Source organism: Rousettus aegyptiacus, unplaced genomic scaffold (genome assembly GCF_014176215.1).
Source record: "Rousettus aegyptiacus isolate mRouAeg1 unplaced genomic scaffold, mRouAeg1.p scaffold_m13_p_8, whole genome shotgun sequence".
Classification (NCBI taxonomy): Eukaryota; Metazoa; Chordata; class Mammalia; order Chiroptera; family Pteropodidae; genus Rousettus; species Rousettus aegyptiacus.
Genome location: NW_023416311.1, coordinates 17,854,481 through 17,873,552, shown reverse-complemented (window position 1 = coordinate 17,873,552; position 19,072 = coordinate 17,854,481). Strand labels below are relative to the sequence as shown.

Below are 19,072 nucleotides of genomic sequence, written 5' to 3'. Positions count from 1 at the left end.
ATGTATATCCAGGGTTGGAATCATTCGTCATTGAATATGCACCTACCTAGTTTTTGAGTACTGCCAGATCATTGAGCAAAGTGGCTGGACCTTTGTTAAGTCCACTAGCAAGTGTTAGAGGGTTCCAGTTTCCTCTTATCTTCCTCTGCAATCTGGAGGTGATATGGGAAAGACTGCTCATTGTAAAAGAATTTGCATTCTTCTGTGATGTGAGAGATTATTCATCTTTTTGATCAAAGAGATTGATCACTCGTGAGGTGATCTTTCTAAAACTCCTGATTAGAAACCTTCAAAACCATAGTGAGCCGTTTCTCAGTGCCGAATACCAAGCTTGGCACTTTTCATAATCTCGTTCATCTTCAGCAATCCTATGATAGTTTTTGTTATTATAGTCATACCCCCTTATCCGCAGTTTCACTTTCTGCAGTTTCAGTTACCTGCAGCCAACCACAGTCTGAATATATTAATTGGAAAATTCCAGAAATAAACAATTCACAAATTTTAAATTGTGTGCTGTTTATCTCATCACTTCATCTCTTCACAAAGACATTGCATCATCTCACATCACAAGAAGGGTGAGTACAGTACCATAAAACATTTTGAGAGAGATACCACATTCACACAATTTTTATTATAGTGCAGTCACGTGCCATCTAATGACAGGAAAACATTCTGAGGAATTTGTAGTTAGGTCATTTTGTCTTCATGGGAACATCAGAGGGTATACTTAAGCAAAGCTAGTGGGTCCAGCCAACTATCCACCTAGGCCGTGTGGTCCAGCATACTGCTCCTAGGCTACAGCCTGTACAGCATGCCACTACAAAACAACATGAGATTAAATCAGCAACAAAAGAATGATGCAATCAAAAGACATTATGTGGTACATGGCTATATTGCTATAATTGTCCTATTTTTCTTATTATTAATCTTTTCCTAATTTATAAATTAAGCTTTATAGTATGTATGTATAGGAAAGACAACATAGGGTTCGGTGCCATCCAGTTTCAGGCATCCTCTGGGGAGGTTGCAAGGGGAGACTACAATACTTCAATTTTATAGAAGAGAAATGGAAGCCTAGAAAGATTAATTAACATGCCCCAGATCACATAGCCACTGAATGAATGCAGAGCCAGATGTAAAACCAAGTAGGCCTGACACATGACTCATAATTCTTAATGAGGTCAGCACGTCTCACTTAATGTGCACACAAATCAGCTGGGGAGCTTGCAGATGTGGACCAGCAGTTGTGGGGTGGGACCTGAGGTGCTGCGTTTCTAATGAGCTCCCACGTTGCGATACTGCTGACCATACTGAATAGCAGGATACTACTTGGCCTTTTTTCTATAGCTTCCCATTTCCCCAACCCAGCCATTCCCTTCCTCCGTCAAGGCACATTCTCTTGTCCCACTTCAGCCCAGATCAGGGATCTAGCTCAGTATAGTCTTACACCCACTGGTCTATGTCTTCATCCCCTACTAACCTGTAAGGTCCAACCGTCATGCTCTGCATAACAATGTCGTGGTCAAGGACAGACTGCATATACAATAGTGGCCCATAAGATTATAATGGAGCTAAAAATACTCTGTGGCCTAGTGATGTAGTCCGGGTAAAGCCAAAGTCAGCGCTTTCTGAACCTAGTAAAAAATAAGATTTAAAAATGGAAAAAAGCTTATAATGAGGCAAGATAGTTCCTTCTCCCCTCCAAGATGCAGCTCTGGAATTTTTCCTTAGCCCCTTACTTAGCCCTCTCCCTGTTTCCTTTCCAAGCAGGAGACTCATCTGTGGTAAACTGAGACTCAGGTGTGATAAACAAGCCAAGGACAGGAGGCAGAATGGATAGCCTTGGGACACCCCTACCCCTCAGAAAACAAAAACCCAGTAATTCGGACAGCTGAGGCAGACTCCCTCTTAGAGTTTGCCGGCACTTTTCTCTAAAGTGTGCACTTGCACTATAATAAAACTTGTGCTTTCCCATTTGCTGTTTGTCGTGTCCCTGAATTCTTCCTCGTGGCATAAGACAAAACCCTGGTCACTGGAGCTCCAAGTTGGGGTCCCTCTTTGGACTCCCGCCTTGTTGAGCTCCCCCTCATCAATAGAATAAGGATATAAAGAAAGAAAATATTTTCATAGAGCTGTACAATGTGTTTTAAGTTAAGTGTTATTACAAAAAAAGTCAAAATTTAATGTTTTTAAAGTTAAAAAGTTATAGTAAGCTAAGGTTAATGTATTGTTGAAGAAAAGATTTTAAAAATAAATTTGGTGTGGCCTAAGCGTGCAGTGTTCATGAAGTGTGCAGTAGTGCACAGTGATGCCTCAGGCCTTCGCATTCCCTCACCACTCACTCACCCAGAGCAACTTCCGGTCCCGCAAGCTCCATTCATGGTAAGTGTCCTATGCAGATATACCATTTGTATCTTTCATACTTATTTTTATTGTACCTTTTCTGTGTTTAGATACACAAATACCATTATGTTATAGTTACCTGTAGTATTCAGTACGGTAACATGCTGTACATGTTCGTCACCAAGGAGCACCGTGCTACACCATAGAGCCTAGGTGTGTAGCAGGCCGGACCATCTAGGTTTGTGTAAGTGTACTCTGTGATGTTCTCACAACAAAGAAATCACCTAACGACCCATTTCTCAGCATGTATCCCTGTCCTTAAGTGATGCGTGACTGTACTAAACCTTGTTTTTATCAAAGATCCTAGTTCAGCATCTGATTCAGTAGTTCAAATAAGCTCCTCATCTCAAAGAATCCCACTACCATCCATCTCATTGCATAAGCCAGGAATCTGAGTTTCACTCTGACACTTCTTTCACCCCATATCTACTCCATCACGAAGTCAATTTAACTGCCCCATATGACTCTCAAAGCAGTTTACTTCTCTTCCTCCATCCTATCCTATTGCAAGCCACCACTGCCAACATCCTACCTAGTCTAGTGCTGCAGTCATCTGAGAGGCAGCCATCTGCTGCGCCTTTGTCTCCCTCCAATCCATCTGCACTGCAGCCAGAGTGATCGCAAATGCAAATCTGATTTTAAAATAAAGGAGATCCTTAATATGGATCTTGCTCAGCCCCTGCCTGTTCCCTACCGGCCTCCCTCTCTCACTGCTCTTCACACTGCCCTTCTCTCAGATTCTCGTGTTTGTTGTGCTTCCTTCTGTGGCAGGGCCCTTGCACATGCTTTCCATGGCTCGACTGCTCTCCTTTCCCTCCTGAGAGGCTCTCAACCTCCGTGACCAGGTCAAATGCCCCCGGTCATCAGGTCCTTATAATACCCATATACCGGGCTTCTCTTCTGTGGCATTTGTCATAGCAAACTTTTTTTCTTTTTGAGGGAAATTGAGGATTTATTAAATTGTTGATCTTTTCTATGAGTGAGATTTCTGTTATGGGTCAAAGGCACTTATAATTTTTTTCATCATATCCCCCACTCATTCTCAAACTCATGCATATTTTCCAAGACTTCCTTGAGGACAAAATCCTTGATGCATGACTATTATTTCTTCCCAATATCATTAGATGGATCATTCGCCTTTATTAATGTCCTCTCTTGATGATGATTCCTTGATTGCAAATCCAACAGAAAGGCTTTCCACATCTGGAGGGAAGTTGCCCTCACCTAGCGAGAATAGGTTCCTGTAGTTCAACGTCATGTCCCTGCACGAGGCCCTCTGAGCCAGGGTTCAGGCATTCCCCACCCTCCTGAGAGATTTTTGCAAACATCCTTGAATGTCAACCATCTCTGAGAAAGAGCCATTCATTTTTTCCTTTTCCACTGGAGTTCTGTCTCAGGTAAGTTATTTGGACTGAGCTCATTTCTCTGCCAGACTCACTTCTGGGTCTGGAGGAAAACTATAAGTGAACTTCCCCCCCCCCCCCGAATTTCCATATGTACTTATATTTTACAAACCACAATTTCCAGAGAAAGTAGAAGTTGAGCTATACAGACATATTTATTTACCTGGCCTTAAAAAAATTCTAATCAAGAGATCCATCAAATTTTAAAAGCACATGTACTCAGAGAAGAGCCAATTGTTCTTCCCATTTGGCAAAACCTACTAGCATCAAAATATTTGCTTTTATAACCAGAAAGTTTTATTTTCATTAATGTCCAGTGGTACTGTGTTGGGCTACTGGCTTTTTATATATATTTTTTAACTTATTGGAGTTTAATTTACATGCCTAAACACTCACTCATTTTAAGTCTACAGTTCAATGAGTGTTAGGAAATGTACACAGCCCTGCAAAAGTTTACTGGCGCCTGTTTGCCCCTCTTTCTTTCTGACCCCAGGCAACCACTAATTTGCTTTCTGTCACTTTAATTTTGCCTTTTCTAGATTTTCCATTTTTTCATTAGCTTTTCATTTAATGGAATAATATAGTATGCAGTTTTTTGTGTCATTTAGCACGTTTTTGAGATTTATTCATGTTGTGTGTATCATTGAGTAGTATTCCATTATAGGGCTATATTATTCACCTGTGGATAAACATGGGGTTATTTTTCACTTTTTTGGCTATTATGAATAGCGTTCTATGAACATACATATAGGTTTTTGTTTGGATACATTTTCATTTCTCATTGATATCTAGGAGTCGAGTTGACGGGTCATATAGGAAGTGAATGTTTAATTCTTAAAGAAACTGCCAAACTTTTCAAAGTAGCTGTACTATTTGCACTCGCACAATCACTGTATGAAGGTTCTAGTTGCTTCATATAATTTATAATACTTGGTATTATCAATTTTTTAAGAGCTATTTTAGTACAGTGGTATCTTATTGTGGTTTTAATTTGCATTTTCTATAATGACCAATGGTGTCATATATTTGTTGGCCATTCATATATCTTTTGTGAAACGTCTGTTCAAATCTTTTACCCATGTAAAAATTGTGGTTTTGTCTTATTAAGAGTTCTTTACACATCTGGATGTAAGTCTTTTGTCAGATACATGCTTTGCAAATATTTTCTACCAATCTATGGCTTGTCTTTGCATTTCATAGGGGCAGTTTTACATGTGTATGGATATGTCTCCTCCAGATAAGCTCCATGGGGTAGAGGCTAAATCTCCTTTTGCCTGACAGAATGCCAGGCACATAGTAGGTGCTCAATAATATTTCGTTGAGGGAATTCAGTGACTACAATCTGAAGTTCCTCTCCATCTTTTTCCCTTAAACCCTGTTTAGGGTTCTGAAACATGAAGTATCCCCTGGTGAGACCACCAGAGGGGGCGCGAGGGCTAGTGCCCCGGAGCGACGTGAGGCAAACTAGCTCGAGGCGTGGCGGGTGGGGTTTTGAGGACGCTTTCTTCAGTGTCTACAGGGAAAGCTCAAGGGTTTTCAGGCAGCTGGTTTGGGAAATCTGAATGATAGGAAAGGGGCCGAGAGAGAGGCCAGAGCCGGGGAGGCCGCCGCTCGACAGTCATTCATTCAACACTTAACATGTATGAAGCCCAAATTAGACATTGAGAAAGAGAATAATCCCTTAGAGCGAGAATTGTTCGTTGGCTTTTCTAGAGATATTTACTATTTCCAGGACCTTCTAAGATTCCATTATCTCGTTCGGGATGAAGTCTGCCAAGAGGGCGTTGCAGATAAGGAGGCCGAGATTCAGAGGGTGGGTTGGGCGACTCTGCCTGTTCTCTAAGGGGACGTGGCCGCCGGTTGCCATAGTGGCGCAGCAGCTGAGGCACTAGGAGGCACTGGGAGTTTGGGAGTCTTGGACCGCTCCTTGGTTACCCTGGCGACCGGGCGGCAGTCACGTGGTGCAGGAGCCTGCGGAGAAGCCGAAGGGGCATGCGCGGCCGAAGGCCTAGGCTTCCGTAGTTCCGAGGTGTGTCACGTGTCAAGGGCTTGCGCTAGGTGGCGTTCGTCATTCCAGCTCTGTCATCACATGACCGGCTCTTAGACATCATGGCGACGGCCGTGGTGCAGCGTCTGGGCTGAGCGACAGAGTGTAGTGGGCTCATACCCAGGGTGAGGGGTAGCCTCCACCTGGAAGGGGGGAGGAAGGATCGGGCTCTCCTCAACCCACTCCTGTCCCCGCCATCACCCTAATTCCATTTGTCCCTTCCGCGCGGTGTGTTTGCTGGGACGGGGAGGCATGACAGAGCTCGGGTTCCATCCCAGCCGTGCTCTGTGCTTCGGGGCAAGCCCCCACCCGTCTGTGCGCGCACCTCCCTCGCCTGGGTTCTCTCCATCCTCCTTTCTCCAGCCTCCTCCCCTCGCAGGTAGGATCGTCGGTGGGATCGGAGTGCGGGCGGGCGCGGCCCCCCCCGGGACCATGTCCGGGTCCGACACCGCGCCCTTCCTCAGCCAGGCGGATGACACGGGGGACGGGCCGGTGCCCGGCACCCCGGGATTACCTGGGTACGTGGGGAACCCAAAGTCCGAGAATCCAGAGGTCCCGGACCGGGAGAGGCTGCAGCGCATCACGGGCTTGTCTGCGAGCCGTTCGGCTCTCATAGTGGCCGTGCTGTGCTATATCAACCTCCTCAACTACATGGACCGCTTCACCGTGGCTGGTACTGATTTCTGGGTGGAAGTAAGACGAGGGGAAGGGAAAGGGGTCCCAAAGGTGGGGCTGCCTCTTCGAGCCCATCCTGTCTTCTTCCCAGGCGTCCTTCCGGACATCGAGCAATTCTTCAACATTGGAGACAGTAGCTCTGGCCTCATACAGACCGGTGAGTGGAGGCCCCTCCTGGGCACACAGCAGCTCTTCGTCCTTTTCTGCCTCGGTAGGGGCCACATGCTGGCATGCCTGGGGCCTCACTGATGGAGGTATAGCGGCCAGAGTTAGGGAGAGAGATAGCCCTGATTCTGCTCAAGAGTTGTTCTGTTTAGTTAGGACACCTTATATAAAGAGGGAGTCAGTTTAGTGTAAAGGTTAAAACAGACCAGGTCTTAAATCTTTGCTTTCTACTTACAGTGTGTTGGTAAGCCAGGCCCTCCACCTCTCTAAGCCTCATTTTCCACGTTGGTGAGATGGAACTAGTAATAACCTAGATCACCTCATGGGATGATGTGAGGATTAAATGAAATAATGCCTGTGAAGTGTGTTATAGTGTTAAGAACATGGCAGGCACCCAATAAATAATGGCAGAAGAGGGTGTCTGGTATGGGGAGATGTGAGTTTTACTTGTGTGGAACTTTGGGATTTGAGGGAGAGGCAAAGAAAAACAGGCCCAAATCCTCTTTTCCTTTCTTCTCTCCTTCATTCATTTCTCGAATGTTTCTGAGCACATACTATGTGCCAGACCCTGGAGGAAGTGTTATGCCCATTGTCTTCTAATCCTTCCATTGCCTGAGGAATAGATGTTATTCATATTTTATAGAGGAAGTAGATGGTATCATCTACATTTCTATAAAGAAATTGAGGCTTGGAGAAGAGTTAAGACTTGCCCAGAGTCACACAATAAGTTAGAGGCAGGAGTTTGAATCCAGGTCTTGCAGTGTTCTTTGTTCCAGTCCAGGCCAATACGAAACTGGAGGTATTTAAGGTTAAGTGTAGAGAAATGAGAATGAGTTTATAGGTTAAGGCCTGCAAAACTCTAAATAGAGTCGTTGAGTTAGAGAAGTAGCAGGTCATCCTTGGCAGCCCCATTCACTTTTTCATTCAACACATGTTTAATGAGCACCTATTTTATGTTAGGCCATGTGTTAAGTGATGGAAACACAGTCATGGCCTGTATAGCCAAGGTCCTTATCTTCATGGGGCCGACATTCTACTGTGCCAAAGGGAACAACAGTCCATAAAAATCTAAATTGATGAGATAATTTTCCATACGAATAAGTGTTATGTAAAAGAAAATAGTAATTGTGATAGAGATCGGATGTGTGGTGGTTGGAAAGGTATCTGGGCTGGAACCTAAAGGAGCTAAGTCCGTGAAGCTCAGAGATAAGGAGAGACTCTTCCAGATAGAAAGGATCAAATAGCTGGTGCCAAAAACTCGAAGATGGTATTGAGCTTGGCAGTTGGGCCGAGAGTTGGGGTGCAGAGAAAAGAAAGGATAAGCATGAAATTGGAGAGGTAGGGAGGGGTTGGAGCAGACGGTGCATTGTGGGCCATGATACGGCATTTGGATTTTGTTCTTGGCTCTATGGGAGGAAGTGACGAGTCAGCTGGGCCGTCCATTTTACAATGGAAGGTTTGAAAGACATCGAAGATGGGGTTGGACTCCACCTGGCAGGAAGCTCACTCGGATAGTTTCAGGGTTGGGAGTTATTCCTGCCTCCCCTTGCCCTCCCTGAGAGGGAGTGGGGGTCGAGGTAGGGGTACTGGGGCTGGGCTGTGACTCTCTGCTTCCCCCCAGTGTTCATTTCCAGTTACATGGTGTTGGCACCAGTGTTTGGCTACCTGGGTGACAGGTACAATCGGAAGTATCTCATGTGCGGGGGCATTGCCTTCTGGTCCCTGGTGACACTGGGGTCATCCTTCATCCCCAGAGAGGTGAGGCCCTACAATGGCTCCTGCTCCTTCCACCCCTCTCCCCCATCCATCTTTGCTGCTGCTCTTCAAAGTCATCGCAGACTGGGCCTGGGGAACTTCGGCAGTTTCCTTGGTCCATGCCATCCTACACCACCGTTTGCCTGAGTTAATCTGCCCACCTCATCCTTTTTGCCTTTTCTTTTACAACCTTCCATCCATCATCCCCACTCCTCCTGATCATTTACTCCTTCCACTCAATACCCAAACACTCATGTTTCTTTCTCTACCATGGAAAAGGCTTTACCTGGACTGTCCCCTCCCTCTTCCCCTTCTTAGTCAGACTTCCTGAAGGCCCCGTTGACCGAGCTCCAGTCTGGGTGAAGGAGCAGCCAGGGAGAAGCTCTCTGTCTGCACTTCCTCTCCCACTCGCCCCTTGAGCACCGCTGGCTGACCTGCCCCCACCACTCCATTGCTAAAGTCAACAGCGACCTCTCTGTTGCTAAATGTAGCTCCTACTTCCTAGTCCTCTTCTCACTAGATCTCCTGGGAGCCTCTGGCTCTATTGACCCACTTCTTCCTTCCGGAAATGCTCTTCTAACTTCTGTGATGCCATTCTTTTGGTTTTCCTTCTACCTCCCTGGCTGTTGCTGCTTTGCTCCTTTGAAATCCTCTGTGTGTTCTCACTCTTTGCCCTAGAACTCTGTCCTCAGCCCCAGGCACTACGCATTCTCCTTGGGTGATCGTACCCTTCAGGTGTCTTTGGTAGACAAACCCCCACTTTAAGATCAAATTCACTATTGGGGTGTCTTAAGTGGGTGGGTAAGATAGAAATTAAGATTTATTTTGCACTTACTGGGCTTAGTGACATAGACCTTTTATTATGCAATCCTCACACTAGTTATGTGAACAAGTTGTTATTATCCCCCTTTTTCAGATGAGGAAACTGAGGCTCAGAGAGGTTAAGTTCCTTTCCCAAAGTCACAGCTAGTAAGTAGTGGAGCCAGGATTCAAGCTCAGGTCTGTCTGATTTTAAAACTGTGGCCTCTCCCGCTCTCCCTGCTGCCTCTCCAGAGCTGACTGGTGAGGTAGACTGGGAGGCTGGCTGTAGGGCGGGGTGCCACCACCTCCTCCCTGTCTCGTTTCCTAGCGATTCTGGCTGCTCCTTCTGACCCGGGGCCTGGTGGGGGTCGGGGAGGCCAGTTACTCCACCATCGCACCTACTCTCATCGCTGACCTCTTCGTGGCGGACCAGCGGAGTCGGATGCTCAGCGTGTTCTACTTTGCCATCCCGGTGGGCAGGTGAGTGGGCCTTGGGTCGGCTTGGTGGGGAGGCAGAAGGGCCAAGCGTGAGGCATGACTGACTGGCTCTCCTTCTCTCTTCCCACCCCTTTTCCCCAGTGGTCTGGGTTACATTGCAGGCTCCAAAGTGAAGGACATGGCTGGGGACTGGCACTGGGCCCTGAGGGTAAGTCTGGTCACAACCTGGGGTAGGTCAGCAACATTCTCACTGATTCTCCCTTTCCTACCTTCAGCCTCCCTTTTTAAGGCAGCACTTACTCTGCCAAGCCTGCAAGAAGCCTCACGACAAAGCCATGTGCTAGACAGAACTCTTGGTTGCAGGTGACAGAAGCTCATTTTACAAGTGTAAGCCCCCAAATGGGACTGTATTGGCTCTCAAAATAGAGAGTCCCAGGGCGAGCTTCGGGTAAAGCTCGGTCCAGGATGCCCACAGTCACAGGAATTCAGTCATCCTTTTCTTAGCTCTACTTTCCGCTGTGTTAACTTCATTCTTAAGCAAGAGAAAGCTTCACACATTTATCTGTCCATTTAGAAACTTCGGCACCCTGGATCCCTGAGTATTAGTCCTGGATAGTATCTGATTAGATGAACATGGGTCACATGCTTGCCATCGAATCAACCGCTGAGGCTGGGGAAGTTAGCACTACTCTCGTGGCCAAGTCTAGATTACAAACCCTACCCTGTTTGAACCATTGTGCTCAGAAAAGTTGGGAGAGTGGTTTCGCAAAAGAAAATTAGGGTGCTGTTACTACAGAGGGAATGGTTAGGCTTGCAGAAAGGGAGGTGGCCCCTGGTGGCAAAGCGTTCCTCCCCCTGGTCACAGGTTCAACTTCTTTGAGCAGGTATTCATCCAGATGTTTGAGGTCTTGGGACCTGAGTTGCCTTTACACACCCTCCCTTTCTTCCAGCCCCAGGGGCTGAGTGTGTCCCTGCCTGAGGCTATCCTGAAGCCCACTCTTTCCCCAGGTGACACCAGGTCTGGGAGTGGTGGCTGTCCTGCTGCTATTCCTGGTAGTACGGGAGCCGCCAAGGGGAGCCGTGGAGCGTCTCTCAGACTCACCACCCCTGAACCCCACCTCCTGGTGGGCAGATCTGAGAGCTCTGGCAAGAAAGTGAGTTTAATTCCATCCTAACCCAAGTTGGCCCTACCCCATGGCCAATTTCCACTGACCCCCCTGTGGTAGCTGCTCCGGATCCTGGGAGCCCAGACAGCCTTCACGCCCAGTGCCCTGACCTTATTAAAATAAGCCAGGAAGGGAGAACAGAGTCCCTTACCCAACACCTCCTTGGAATCACATTTCCTCCCTTCCAACTATACAGCCCTAGTTTCATCCTGTCTTCCCTTGGCTTCACTGCTGTGGCCTTTGTCACGGGCTCCCTGGCTCTCTGGGCTCCTGCATTCTTGCTGCGTTCCCGTGTGGTCTTGGGGGAGACCCCACCCTGCCTTCCTGGAGATTCCTGCTCGTCCTCTGACAGGTACCCAGATGGAGGCTGGGCTGGGTGGCCTGCTGGTGGCAGACGATGGAGTGGAAAGAGTAGGATTCAGACTCAGACAAGGAGAGTTTGAATCCTAACTCCATAAGTTTCTTCCTCTCCCAGACTCTCAGTTTCCTGGACCATGGGGTGCTGTGCCTGGATAGCCCTGGGTTGTGAGGGTGGCTGGGATGGACGGTCTTCCTCTCCAGGCCATAGAGGTGAGGCTAGCGAGCTTTGCAGGCAGATGGACTAGCCCCTGTGCCTCTCCACCTGCCCCCAGCCTCATCTTTGGGCTCATCACCTGCCTGACTGGCGTCCTGGGTGTGGGCCTGGGCGTGGAGTTCAGCCGCCGCCTCCGCCGCTCCAACCCCCGGGCCGACCCGCTCGTCTGTGCTGCCGGCCTCCTGGGCTCCGCACCCTTCCTCTTCCTGTCTCTCACCTGTGCCCGTGGTAGCATCGTGGCCACTTATGTGAGTAGCCAGCAGGTATCGAAGTGGGGGTGCTTTGGGTTCAAGGCGGAGGAATGGTTCACTGGGGCAAGACGGGACAACCAGCATAGCGGTTCAGAGCCGACTCCAGAGCAGGAGTGTTTGGTTTTGAATCTCAGCTCTGGCTCTGCCCAGCTGTGTGGCATTGAGCAAGTGACTTAACCTCTTGGTGCTCAGTGTCATCATCTGTAAAATGGGAATAACGATAGCTCCTGTCTCATAGGAGTATTGTGAGTATAGATGGGCCTCCACATGTTGCTCTTCTTGTGATGAGATCAACCCCACTCCCACTCTCCCCTACCCTCTGGTCCCCCAGATTTTCATCTTTATTGGCGAGACACTGTTGTCCATGAACTGGGCCATTGTGGCTGATATTCTGCTGGTGAGTAGGTGGGTCATTCCAGGGTTGGTCCAGAGGCTGATGGGAGCAGGGATTGGGGGCGGGAGGCCTCGCTTGCCTTGAATTGTGGCCTTTACCCCTTCTTCAAAACCTAGCCCCAGACTGACTTCAGAGTCCAGCCCCAGAAGGGCCTGTAGGCCAGGCCTGCCCTACGTTTCACCCCAATCATACCTCTGAGCTGGAGTTCACCTTTGACCTCACCCTAGGCCGAACCTCGGCCCCTTCCTTGCCCGCCATCTCCTGCCCCTCTTCCTCCCAGTATGTGGTAATACCTACGAGACGCTCCACCGCTGAGGCCTTCCAGATTGTGCTGTCTCACCTGCTGGGTGATGCTGGGAGCCCCTACCTCATTGGCCTGGTAAGTACTGCCCTTTCTCTAGGCCTCAGGTGGGAGTCAGGGCACCCTGTGATCCTAGCACTGGCTGGTGGCGAGTGGCTTGAGTCGGAGCTGAATTGGAAGGTGTGGTCCCTATTAGGTGTCCATGTCATCTGTGCCAGGAACTCCTCACCTTGGGCCCTCAGCTTGACAGGGAGGATTTTGTCTTCACAGGTTTCTACAGGGAGGCCAAGGGCTTCTCCCTGGAGGCCCAGACCCCTTTCTCTTTCTGGCTGCAGTCTTTGTCTGGTGGAGTTTAGACCTCCCTCTCCTCAGTGCTCCCTCCATGCCTGTCTCTCCTGGCTTTCCTTTCCTCGTCTCCCCACAGATCTCCGACCGCCTCCGCCGGACTTGGCCCCCCTCCTTCCTGTCTGAGTTCCGGGCACTGCAGTTCTCACTCATGCTTTGCGCCTTCGTCGGGGCACTGGGCGGTGCGGCCTTCCTGGGGACTGCCATCTTCATTGAGGGTGACCGCCGGCGGGCCCAGCTACACGTGCAGGGTCAGTTGGGCCTCCCCCTGTTCACGCGCAGCTCCTTGCCCAGCTTCGTTCATCATCTGCCTAGTCCTGTGTGCCTGGCATTGCCCAGTCCACAGCCCTCCCCTTCAGGTCTGCCCAGCCAACAAGCTGATGGCCTGGCCTGTCCACAGCTCGGGGCCCCGTCCATTTCCCACTACCTGTTTGTCCCCTCCCTGGCTTTGTGTCTGTCTGTTCATCCAACCCTGGCTTTGACTCCTCCCTTGCCAGGTCTGCTACGTGAGGCAGGGCCTGAAGATGACCGCATTGTGGTGCCCCAAAGAGGCCGCTCCACCCGGGTCCCCGTGTCCAGCGTGCTCATCTGAGGGGCTGTCACTCACCTATCTGCACACCTGCCACAGCTGGCCTTGGGCCTTCCCCACGAGGTGCCCAGGCCCAAACCCTTGGGTTGGCCCAGCTTCTAGGAGGGGCCTTGGGCCATGTTTCAGCTCCACACACTACATGGGCAGCCGGGGAGGGGGGTGGTGGCAGAGGGTGCTGTGGGTGTCTGGGAGGGGTCTGGGAGGAGTCTGTGAGCAGCCCCAGGGTCTCGGTGCTATTTGTAACTGAATAAAATTTGTAGCCAGATCTCAACTGCCTTCTTGAGTCTCTCTGGTGCTCGTTATCTCTGCCCTTCTGGACTGTGGGAGATGCCCCCACTCCAGCACCAGGGTTCCTGGGGCCTGTCGGGTCACCCCTGTGGGGCTTCTGGGCTGGGTGAACAAGAGGGTGAAGTGAGCTGGCTCTGTGTGACTGTGAGTCACGCCCCTGTTTCCCCTGGAGCCGCCCCTCTTGGCAGGCTGACCAGGGTGAGATGGGGGTGGGCACGGCCTGTGCCCCTCTGAATTCCCAGAGTCAGCCTCCCTCCTTGCTGCCCCGTTGAGCCACAGCTGTAGAAGCTACATCTGCTGGCTGGCCTGCAAGTGTCTTGTCCTTCTTCCACTGATAGGAGTTACCCCTTGTCCTGGAGGCCAATAGACCCTTCTTGAGGACCTGGGGGCGGCTCCTCAGGCCTCCTTCCCCTCCCTACTCACTGGGTGGGGGTGGGAAGGGGGTGGGTGCAGCCGGCTGAGGAGCCGGATGATTTCCTGCCCTCACTCGGCGCTCACCACAGCTTCCTGCCACAGGCAGGAGGGCAGGCGCTGAGGAGAGGCGGGCGTGGAGCTGAGGAGCAGGTAGGCCTGGGCATACGGTCTACGCAGTAGTGGCTGGTACCCCATACTCCAGCCCAGGCCCTGGCCCGACTTCCTTGGGATCAAGGGTCTTCCGGAGGCAGCGCTAAGGCCCGCTCGGCCCAGTGAGGGGAGGGGGCCCAGGGAGCCCTCGAGGGCACGGCTGCCCTCAATCAAACCCTTAGCCTGGTGCTGCTGGGCCCCTGTACCTCGCCGGCCCCGCGCTCGCTGTGCTGCAGCTCTGCCCTGGAGGGGCGAGCAGTGGGCAGCCAGGCCTGGTCCAAGCTTTATCCTGCAGATGGAGGCGGCCATCCTGCTCCCCTTGGTGCTAGGCCTCCTGCTGCTGCCTCTTTTGGCCGTGTTACTGATGGCACTGTGTGTGCATTGCCGAGAGCTGCCAGGTAAGTGGGAGCTGGTGGGGTGACCAGATGCTTGGACATAGTGACAGGGATCCTCACCTCAGACCCTAATCCCTTACTTCATCTTGAACTGTCCCTAACTGTTTTGCACGAGAAGATGCTGAGAGCCCCAGACTTCATCACCCTCTCCTCTCGTCACCCCCTTTTCCTGCCTCACTGGTCTTCTCTTCCACAGACTCATATGACAGTGCTGCCACAGATAGGTGAGTCTGCCCTGTTGGCCTCTGCATCTCCCTTGATACCTTATACGGTGCTGGGCCTGGGGCCTCTCCCAGCCCCTTACCAAACTGTCTCTTCTGCCAGTTCAATCCCACATAGCATCATAATCAAACGGCCTCGTAAGTACATGGAGGGTCCCCTCCCTCTGGGGTATGGAAGAGAGTCCCTTGGCATGTGAGCGAGTGTGTGCCTTTGTTCAGGTTTCCCCTCTGTGGCTGCCCGCATGGCCTTGACCTGAGCTGGGATGGAGAGGAAAGTGGGTGCCCTCAGACCTGTCCAGGGCACAGGGATTTCAGGGGGTTAATTTGCCCTTCGAGGCCTCGACTAGGGTAGGGGCATGATGTTTGGAGTCATTCCTTCAGCTTGGTCCTGTGTCCTCAGCCACGCTCAACCCCTGGCCAACATCGGCCCCTACATACCCTGGTACCTCCTATCCACCCCTGAGCCAGCCAGACCTGCTCCCCATCCCGTAAGTAGCCCCTTCCCCTCCAAATCCCCCTCTTTATGCCTCACCTCTTTGGATTGGGGGCCTCTTTTGCTGTTGTAATCCCTTTTGCCCCAGAGCCCCATCCTAGGCATGACCTCTGACTTTTGACTCCCAGGAGATCCCCACAGCCCCCAGGGGTCTCCCACCGCATGCCATCTTCCCGGCAAGACTCAGATGGTGGTAAGTGTGGAGCGGCGCCCAGGGGCTAGGGCTGGGCAGAAGATAGGCCCCACCTAAGTCAACTCAGTCTCCCTCTCTCTCCTTCTCTGTAGCCAACAGTGTGGCAAGCTACGAGAATGACGGTGCGTCTGGGACCCCGGTTCCCTGGCTGGGGGAGGCTGGAGCCTGACCCAGGCAGGCTATGCTGACTCCTGTGTCATTACCCCAGAGCCGGCCTGTGAGGACGAAGACGAAGACAAGGACGAGGATGATCACGAGGGCTACTTGTGAGTGGCCAGGTGGGGGGAGGGGGCCAAGCCTGGGGTCCTTGCTCACTCATCCCTTGACTTCTCCTCAGGGTGGTTCTTCCTGACACTGCCCCGGCCACTGTCCCATCACCTCCCGTGCCTAGCAGCCTGGGCGGCCTTCGAGACAGCGCCTTCTCCAGTGAGTCGCCATTCTGACCACTCCCTGCCTTTCTGTGACGTGGCCCCTCTGCTCTTCCCTCCCTTGTTGTTTCCTGATGCTTGCTACCCCTCTGTTTTCTCTCTTCTCTCTTCGTAGAACTCCAGTCCTTCAGAGAGCGGACTCCCTTCTCTAATCTTCTGATTTTCTTACCTTTTCACTCCTCTTTCCTATCTCTTTGTCTTCTCTTTTTATTGTCTGCTAGACTTCCTTGACTTCATTCTTCTTAGGCTCGTTCCTTGACTCTACTATTTTTTCTCTCCTATCTGAAAGCTCTTTCTTGATCGATGAATGTTACTTTTTCATAGCTTCCTGTTCTTGTATCATGGAGGCAATATCATCTTGTAAATCCCTAAGGATATTGATCATAGGTTGTCTTTTTAGTTTCTATTTCCTGAATTGTCTGTTTCCTTCGAGCTGCTTTTCTCCCTTCGTTTTGGTCTCATCCTGCCCATTAGAGGCTTTCCTTGGTGTCTGATAATCTTTAGTGTTCTGTTACTCTCGTCTCTGTCCCCTCTATACATGCCTGATTTGCCATCCGGATTTCCAATTGGTTGGAACTCTCCTGAGCTCCAGATCATCTGTTCAAGTGCTTCTTTTCATTCATTCGCTCCTTTCATTCATGATATTTACTGGATGCCTCTGCTCGAACAGCTGTTGAGGCAGAGTCATGATAAAAGAACTCACGTTATCAAGGGCCTACTACATGCCCTAATAAGTTTTACGTTTATTAGCTTTTTAAAACTCACAATTTCCAGGTGCTGTTGAGCCTGTCCGTTCCCTTCCTGCACCTCGGTTATCCCATCTGTACAATGGCAGGGTTTATTTATTTAACAGAGGCATGGTAGCACTCACTGCTTAACACCTACTAACCCTGCTTTAGTCTTCACATGACCCCTATGAGATGGGTACCATTACTCATCCTGTTTTACAGATGAGAAAACTGAGGCCTAGAGAGATTGGGTAACTTGTCTCAGGTTACATGTTTAGTTAGTGCTGGAGCTGGATTTGAACCTGGGCAGTCTGGCTTCATAGCCTTCCTCGTTCGCATCCTCACAGAGAAACAAGTCAACACAAAGAATAAGATACTAGCAATGGCGATAGGTGCCATGAAGGGGCGAAGGCAGAAGTGGGGGTCAGGGCAGGCTGAGCAAGAGGGGCCAGTTGGTTCAATGACATCTCTGACTCGGCTCAGCCCTGAATGTCGTCTCCCCTCCACACATGCCACCCAGCTCCACTGCTCCGAGCTGCTCTTTGTCCCTGCTCTCCAACCTGGGGCGCTGCTGGGGTCTGCTGTCTCTCCTTTTTCCCGCAATTGCATTCCCTGTCATCAGTTCTGGTCAAGTTGCCCAATTCTTTCCATTGCCACGGCCTTTGCCCTTGTCTCGGTCATTGCCATCACTGGTTTGGAGCACCCTCTCCAGGCACGTGTGTGTGGAAGTCTCAGGCTGGTTATATCTAAAGTCTTTGGTGACTGTTGTTGGGAGCCTCTGGGTGTCTGCACGTGGAGGCTCTGAGACTATGCCTGAAAACTTTGGATGACAGTGCTGGGGGGGCCCTGATCGTTTCCTACAGTGGAGTCAGGGGAAGACTACGTGAACGTCCCTGAGAGTGAAGAGAGTGCAGATGCATCTCTGGGTGAGTGGCTTGTGCCCCATGGTGCCCTTTTAAGGTCTAGCATCCCTCCCTCCTCCTCACCCACCAATCCACCCCCACTCTCAGTGTGGCCTACCTACAACCCTCTTGGGGTCCCTTGCCCTCTGGCTGGGTGTCCTCCTTTTCCCTTACTCTCAGCATGGCCTGCCCCTGTTTTTGGTGTGGCCATTCCTCCTTCTGACCTATTCTCACAGATGGGAGCCGGGAGTATGTGAACGTGTCCCAGGAACTGCAGCCCACAGCCAGGACCAAGCCTGGTATGTACTGGGGGAGGGACTGGAGCTGGGGAGCTCCCTGGGTGGGGGAATGGTTTGCAGGCTAAAGACCAACCACCCTTCCTTCCACAGCCACCCCGAGTTCCCAGGAGGTAGAGGATGAGGAAGAAGAGGAAGAAGAGGGGGCTCCAGATTACGAGAATCTGCAGGAGCTTAACTGAGGACCTGGTAAGAGGCCCTGCCCAGCCAGCCCAGCCCTCCCTGAGCCTGCAGGCTCCTGATCCTCCCTTGATGACCCCACCCTACTGCCCTCTCTGACTCTGGGGACCCCTCTTACCCCCTCACTCCTTCCTGACCCCATAATCTCTCCCTTTCTCTCTGCCCTCTGCCCTCTTGTGTTTCAGCGTGAGGCGAGCCTATCCTGGAACCAGCCTTGCCTGGGTGGGCTGAACTGGGCAGCTGGGCAGTGGCTCTGGGGGGCCCACTTGGTACCCTGCTCCAGCTTCAGCCCGACAACAGCCTGAGAATTTTTCCCCTAACTTATTGTCACTTTGGGGTCCAGTCCGCATGCCCCCAATACTCTGCACCTTCTGACACAGCCTGAGAATGAACTGCCCTGACCCCAGCTTTACTCTGTAACAGAATAAAGGCTGTTGTGGTCTGCAGTGCTCTTGGCTTTGGGAGGGTGCGGTGGGTCAGAGTCAGGGTGAGGGTGGGCCGTGCCTGAGGGCATGTGCATGTGTGCGTGCGTGCGTGTGTGTGGTGTGTGTGTGTGTGTGTATGTGTGTGTGTCTCCATCCTTCACAGGGCCTCTGTGCTCCTGAGGGTCCTGACCAGGTACTGCATGAGCGACTGACTGATGGCTAAGACATGTCACCTTCTGAGTGAGGCATGTCTGACCCAGGCTGGCACTTCTGGGGCCCAGACGCATTTCCCCATGAGACAGTCCGTGGAGACCATGGCTGTGCTGATGGGAGAGACGGAGTGCGGATGCCCTGGGTGGACACCTAGAGCAAGGGGAGGACTTGATGACCTCGAAGGGTTCTCTTAGTTCTTACCTTTTGTGGTTCTCAATAAAACAAGACTTAAAAATTGTCCCAGTATCTAAAAAGTTAATGTACGGTGTGGCGATTTTCAGACTTTGATGTGCAGACGGCTCACCTGGATGATTTGCCAAAATGCAGATTCTGATGCAGAAGGTCTGGGATGGGGCCTGAGATTCTGAACTTCCAAGGAGCTCCCAAGTGGTTCTGACGCTGCTGTTCTGAGAACCATACTTTGAGTAGCAGGGTCTGG

At 50.9% G+C, this 19,072-nt stretch overlaps 2 protein-coding genes across 6 annotated transcripts; both read left to right on the top strand.

Moving 5' to 3' along the window:
- The first annotated feature begins 5,838 nt into the window (after positions 1-5,838).
- Positions 5,839-13,578, top strand: SPNS1 (sphingolipid transporter 1 (putative)). Of its 5 annotated transcripts, none has more exons than XM_016154980.2 (13): positions 5,839-5,978; positions 6,233-6,526; positions 6,620-6,685; positions 8,315-8,451; positions 9,578-9,729; positions 9,829-9,895; positions 10,696-10,841; positions 11,050-11,205; positions 11,486-11,675; positions 12,010-12,075; positions 12,353-12,451; positions 12,798-12,969; positions 13,216-13,578. In XM_016154980.2, the coding sequence occupies exons 2-13, from the start codon at positions 6,286-6,288 to the stop codon at positions 13,308-13,310; spliced, it is 1,587 nt and encodes a 528-aa protein (XP_016010466.1). In that variant the 5' UTR covers positions 5,839-5,978; positions 6,233-6,285; the 3' UTR covers positions 13,311-13,578. The 5 variants fall into 5 exon arrangements, with proteins under 5 accessions (XP_016010466.1, XP_036081787.1, XP_016010467.1 ...); XM_016154981.2 differs by having other exon boundaries at positions 5,897-6,005; XM_036225895.1 differs by having other exon boundaries at positions 5,914-5,978; positions 6,217-6,526.
- Positions 13,579-14,093: 515 nt separating this feature from the next.
- LAT (linker for activation of T cells) lies at positions 14,094-18,871 on the top strand. Its single transcript, XM_016154983.2, has 12 exons — positions 14,094-14,557; positions 14,751-14,778; positions 14,879-14,913; positions 15,176-15,263; positions 15,397-15,461; positions 15,554-15,583; positions 15,670-15,727; positions 15,799-15,887; positions 17,481-17,543; positions 17,756-17,818; positions 17,909-18,004; positions 18,181-18,871. Exons 1-11 carry the CDS (start codon positions 14,455-14,457, stop codon positions 17,995-17,997), a joined length of 711 nt encoding a protein of 236 aa, XP_016010469.1. The 5' UTR covers positions 14,094-14,454; the 3' UTR covers positions 17,998-18,004; positions 18,181-18,871.
- The last annotated feature ends 201 nt before the right edge of the window (positions 18,872-19,072 follow it).

Coding starts and splice junctions, on each gene's coding strand:
- SPNS1 (XM_036225894.1), top strand. CDS start 6,106: ATGACAGAGCTCGGGTTCCATCCCAGCCGTGCTCTGTGCTTCGGGGCA. Junction 9,730..9,828: donor TTTGCCATCCCGGTGGGCAG/GTGAGTGGGCCT, acceptor CCTTTTCCCCAG/TGGTCTGGGTTACATTGCAG. Junction 11,676..12,009: donor GTAGCATCGTGGCCACTTAT/GTGAGTAGCCAG, acceptor CTGGTCCCCCAG/ATTTTCATCTTTATTGGCGA.
- LAT (XM_016154983.2), top strand. CDS start 14,455: ATGGAGGCGGCCATCCTGCTCCCCTTGGTGCTAGGCCTCCTGCTGCTG. Junction 17,544..17,755: donor GAGTGCAGATGCATCTCTGG/GTGAGTGGCTTG, acceptor CTATTCTCACAG/ATGGGAGCCGGGAGTATGTG. Junction 17,819..17,908: donor CACAGCCAGGACCAAGCCTG/GTATGTACTGGG, acceptor TTCCTTCCACAG/CCACCCCGAGTTCCCAGGAG.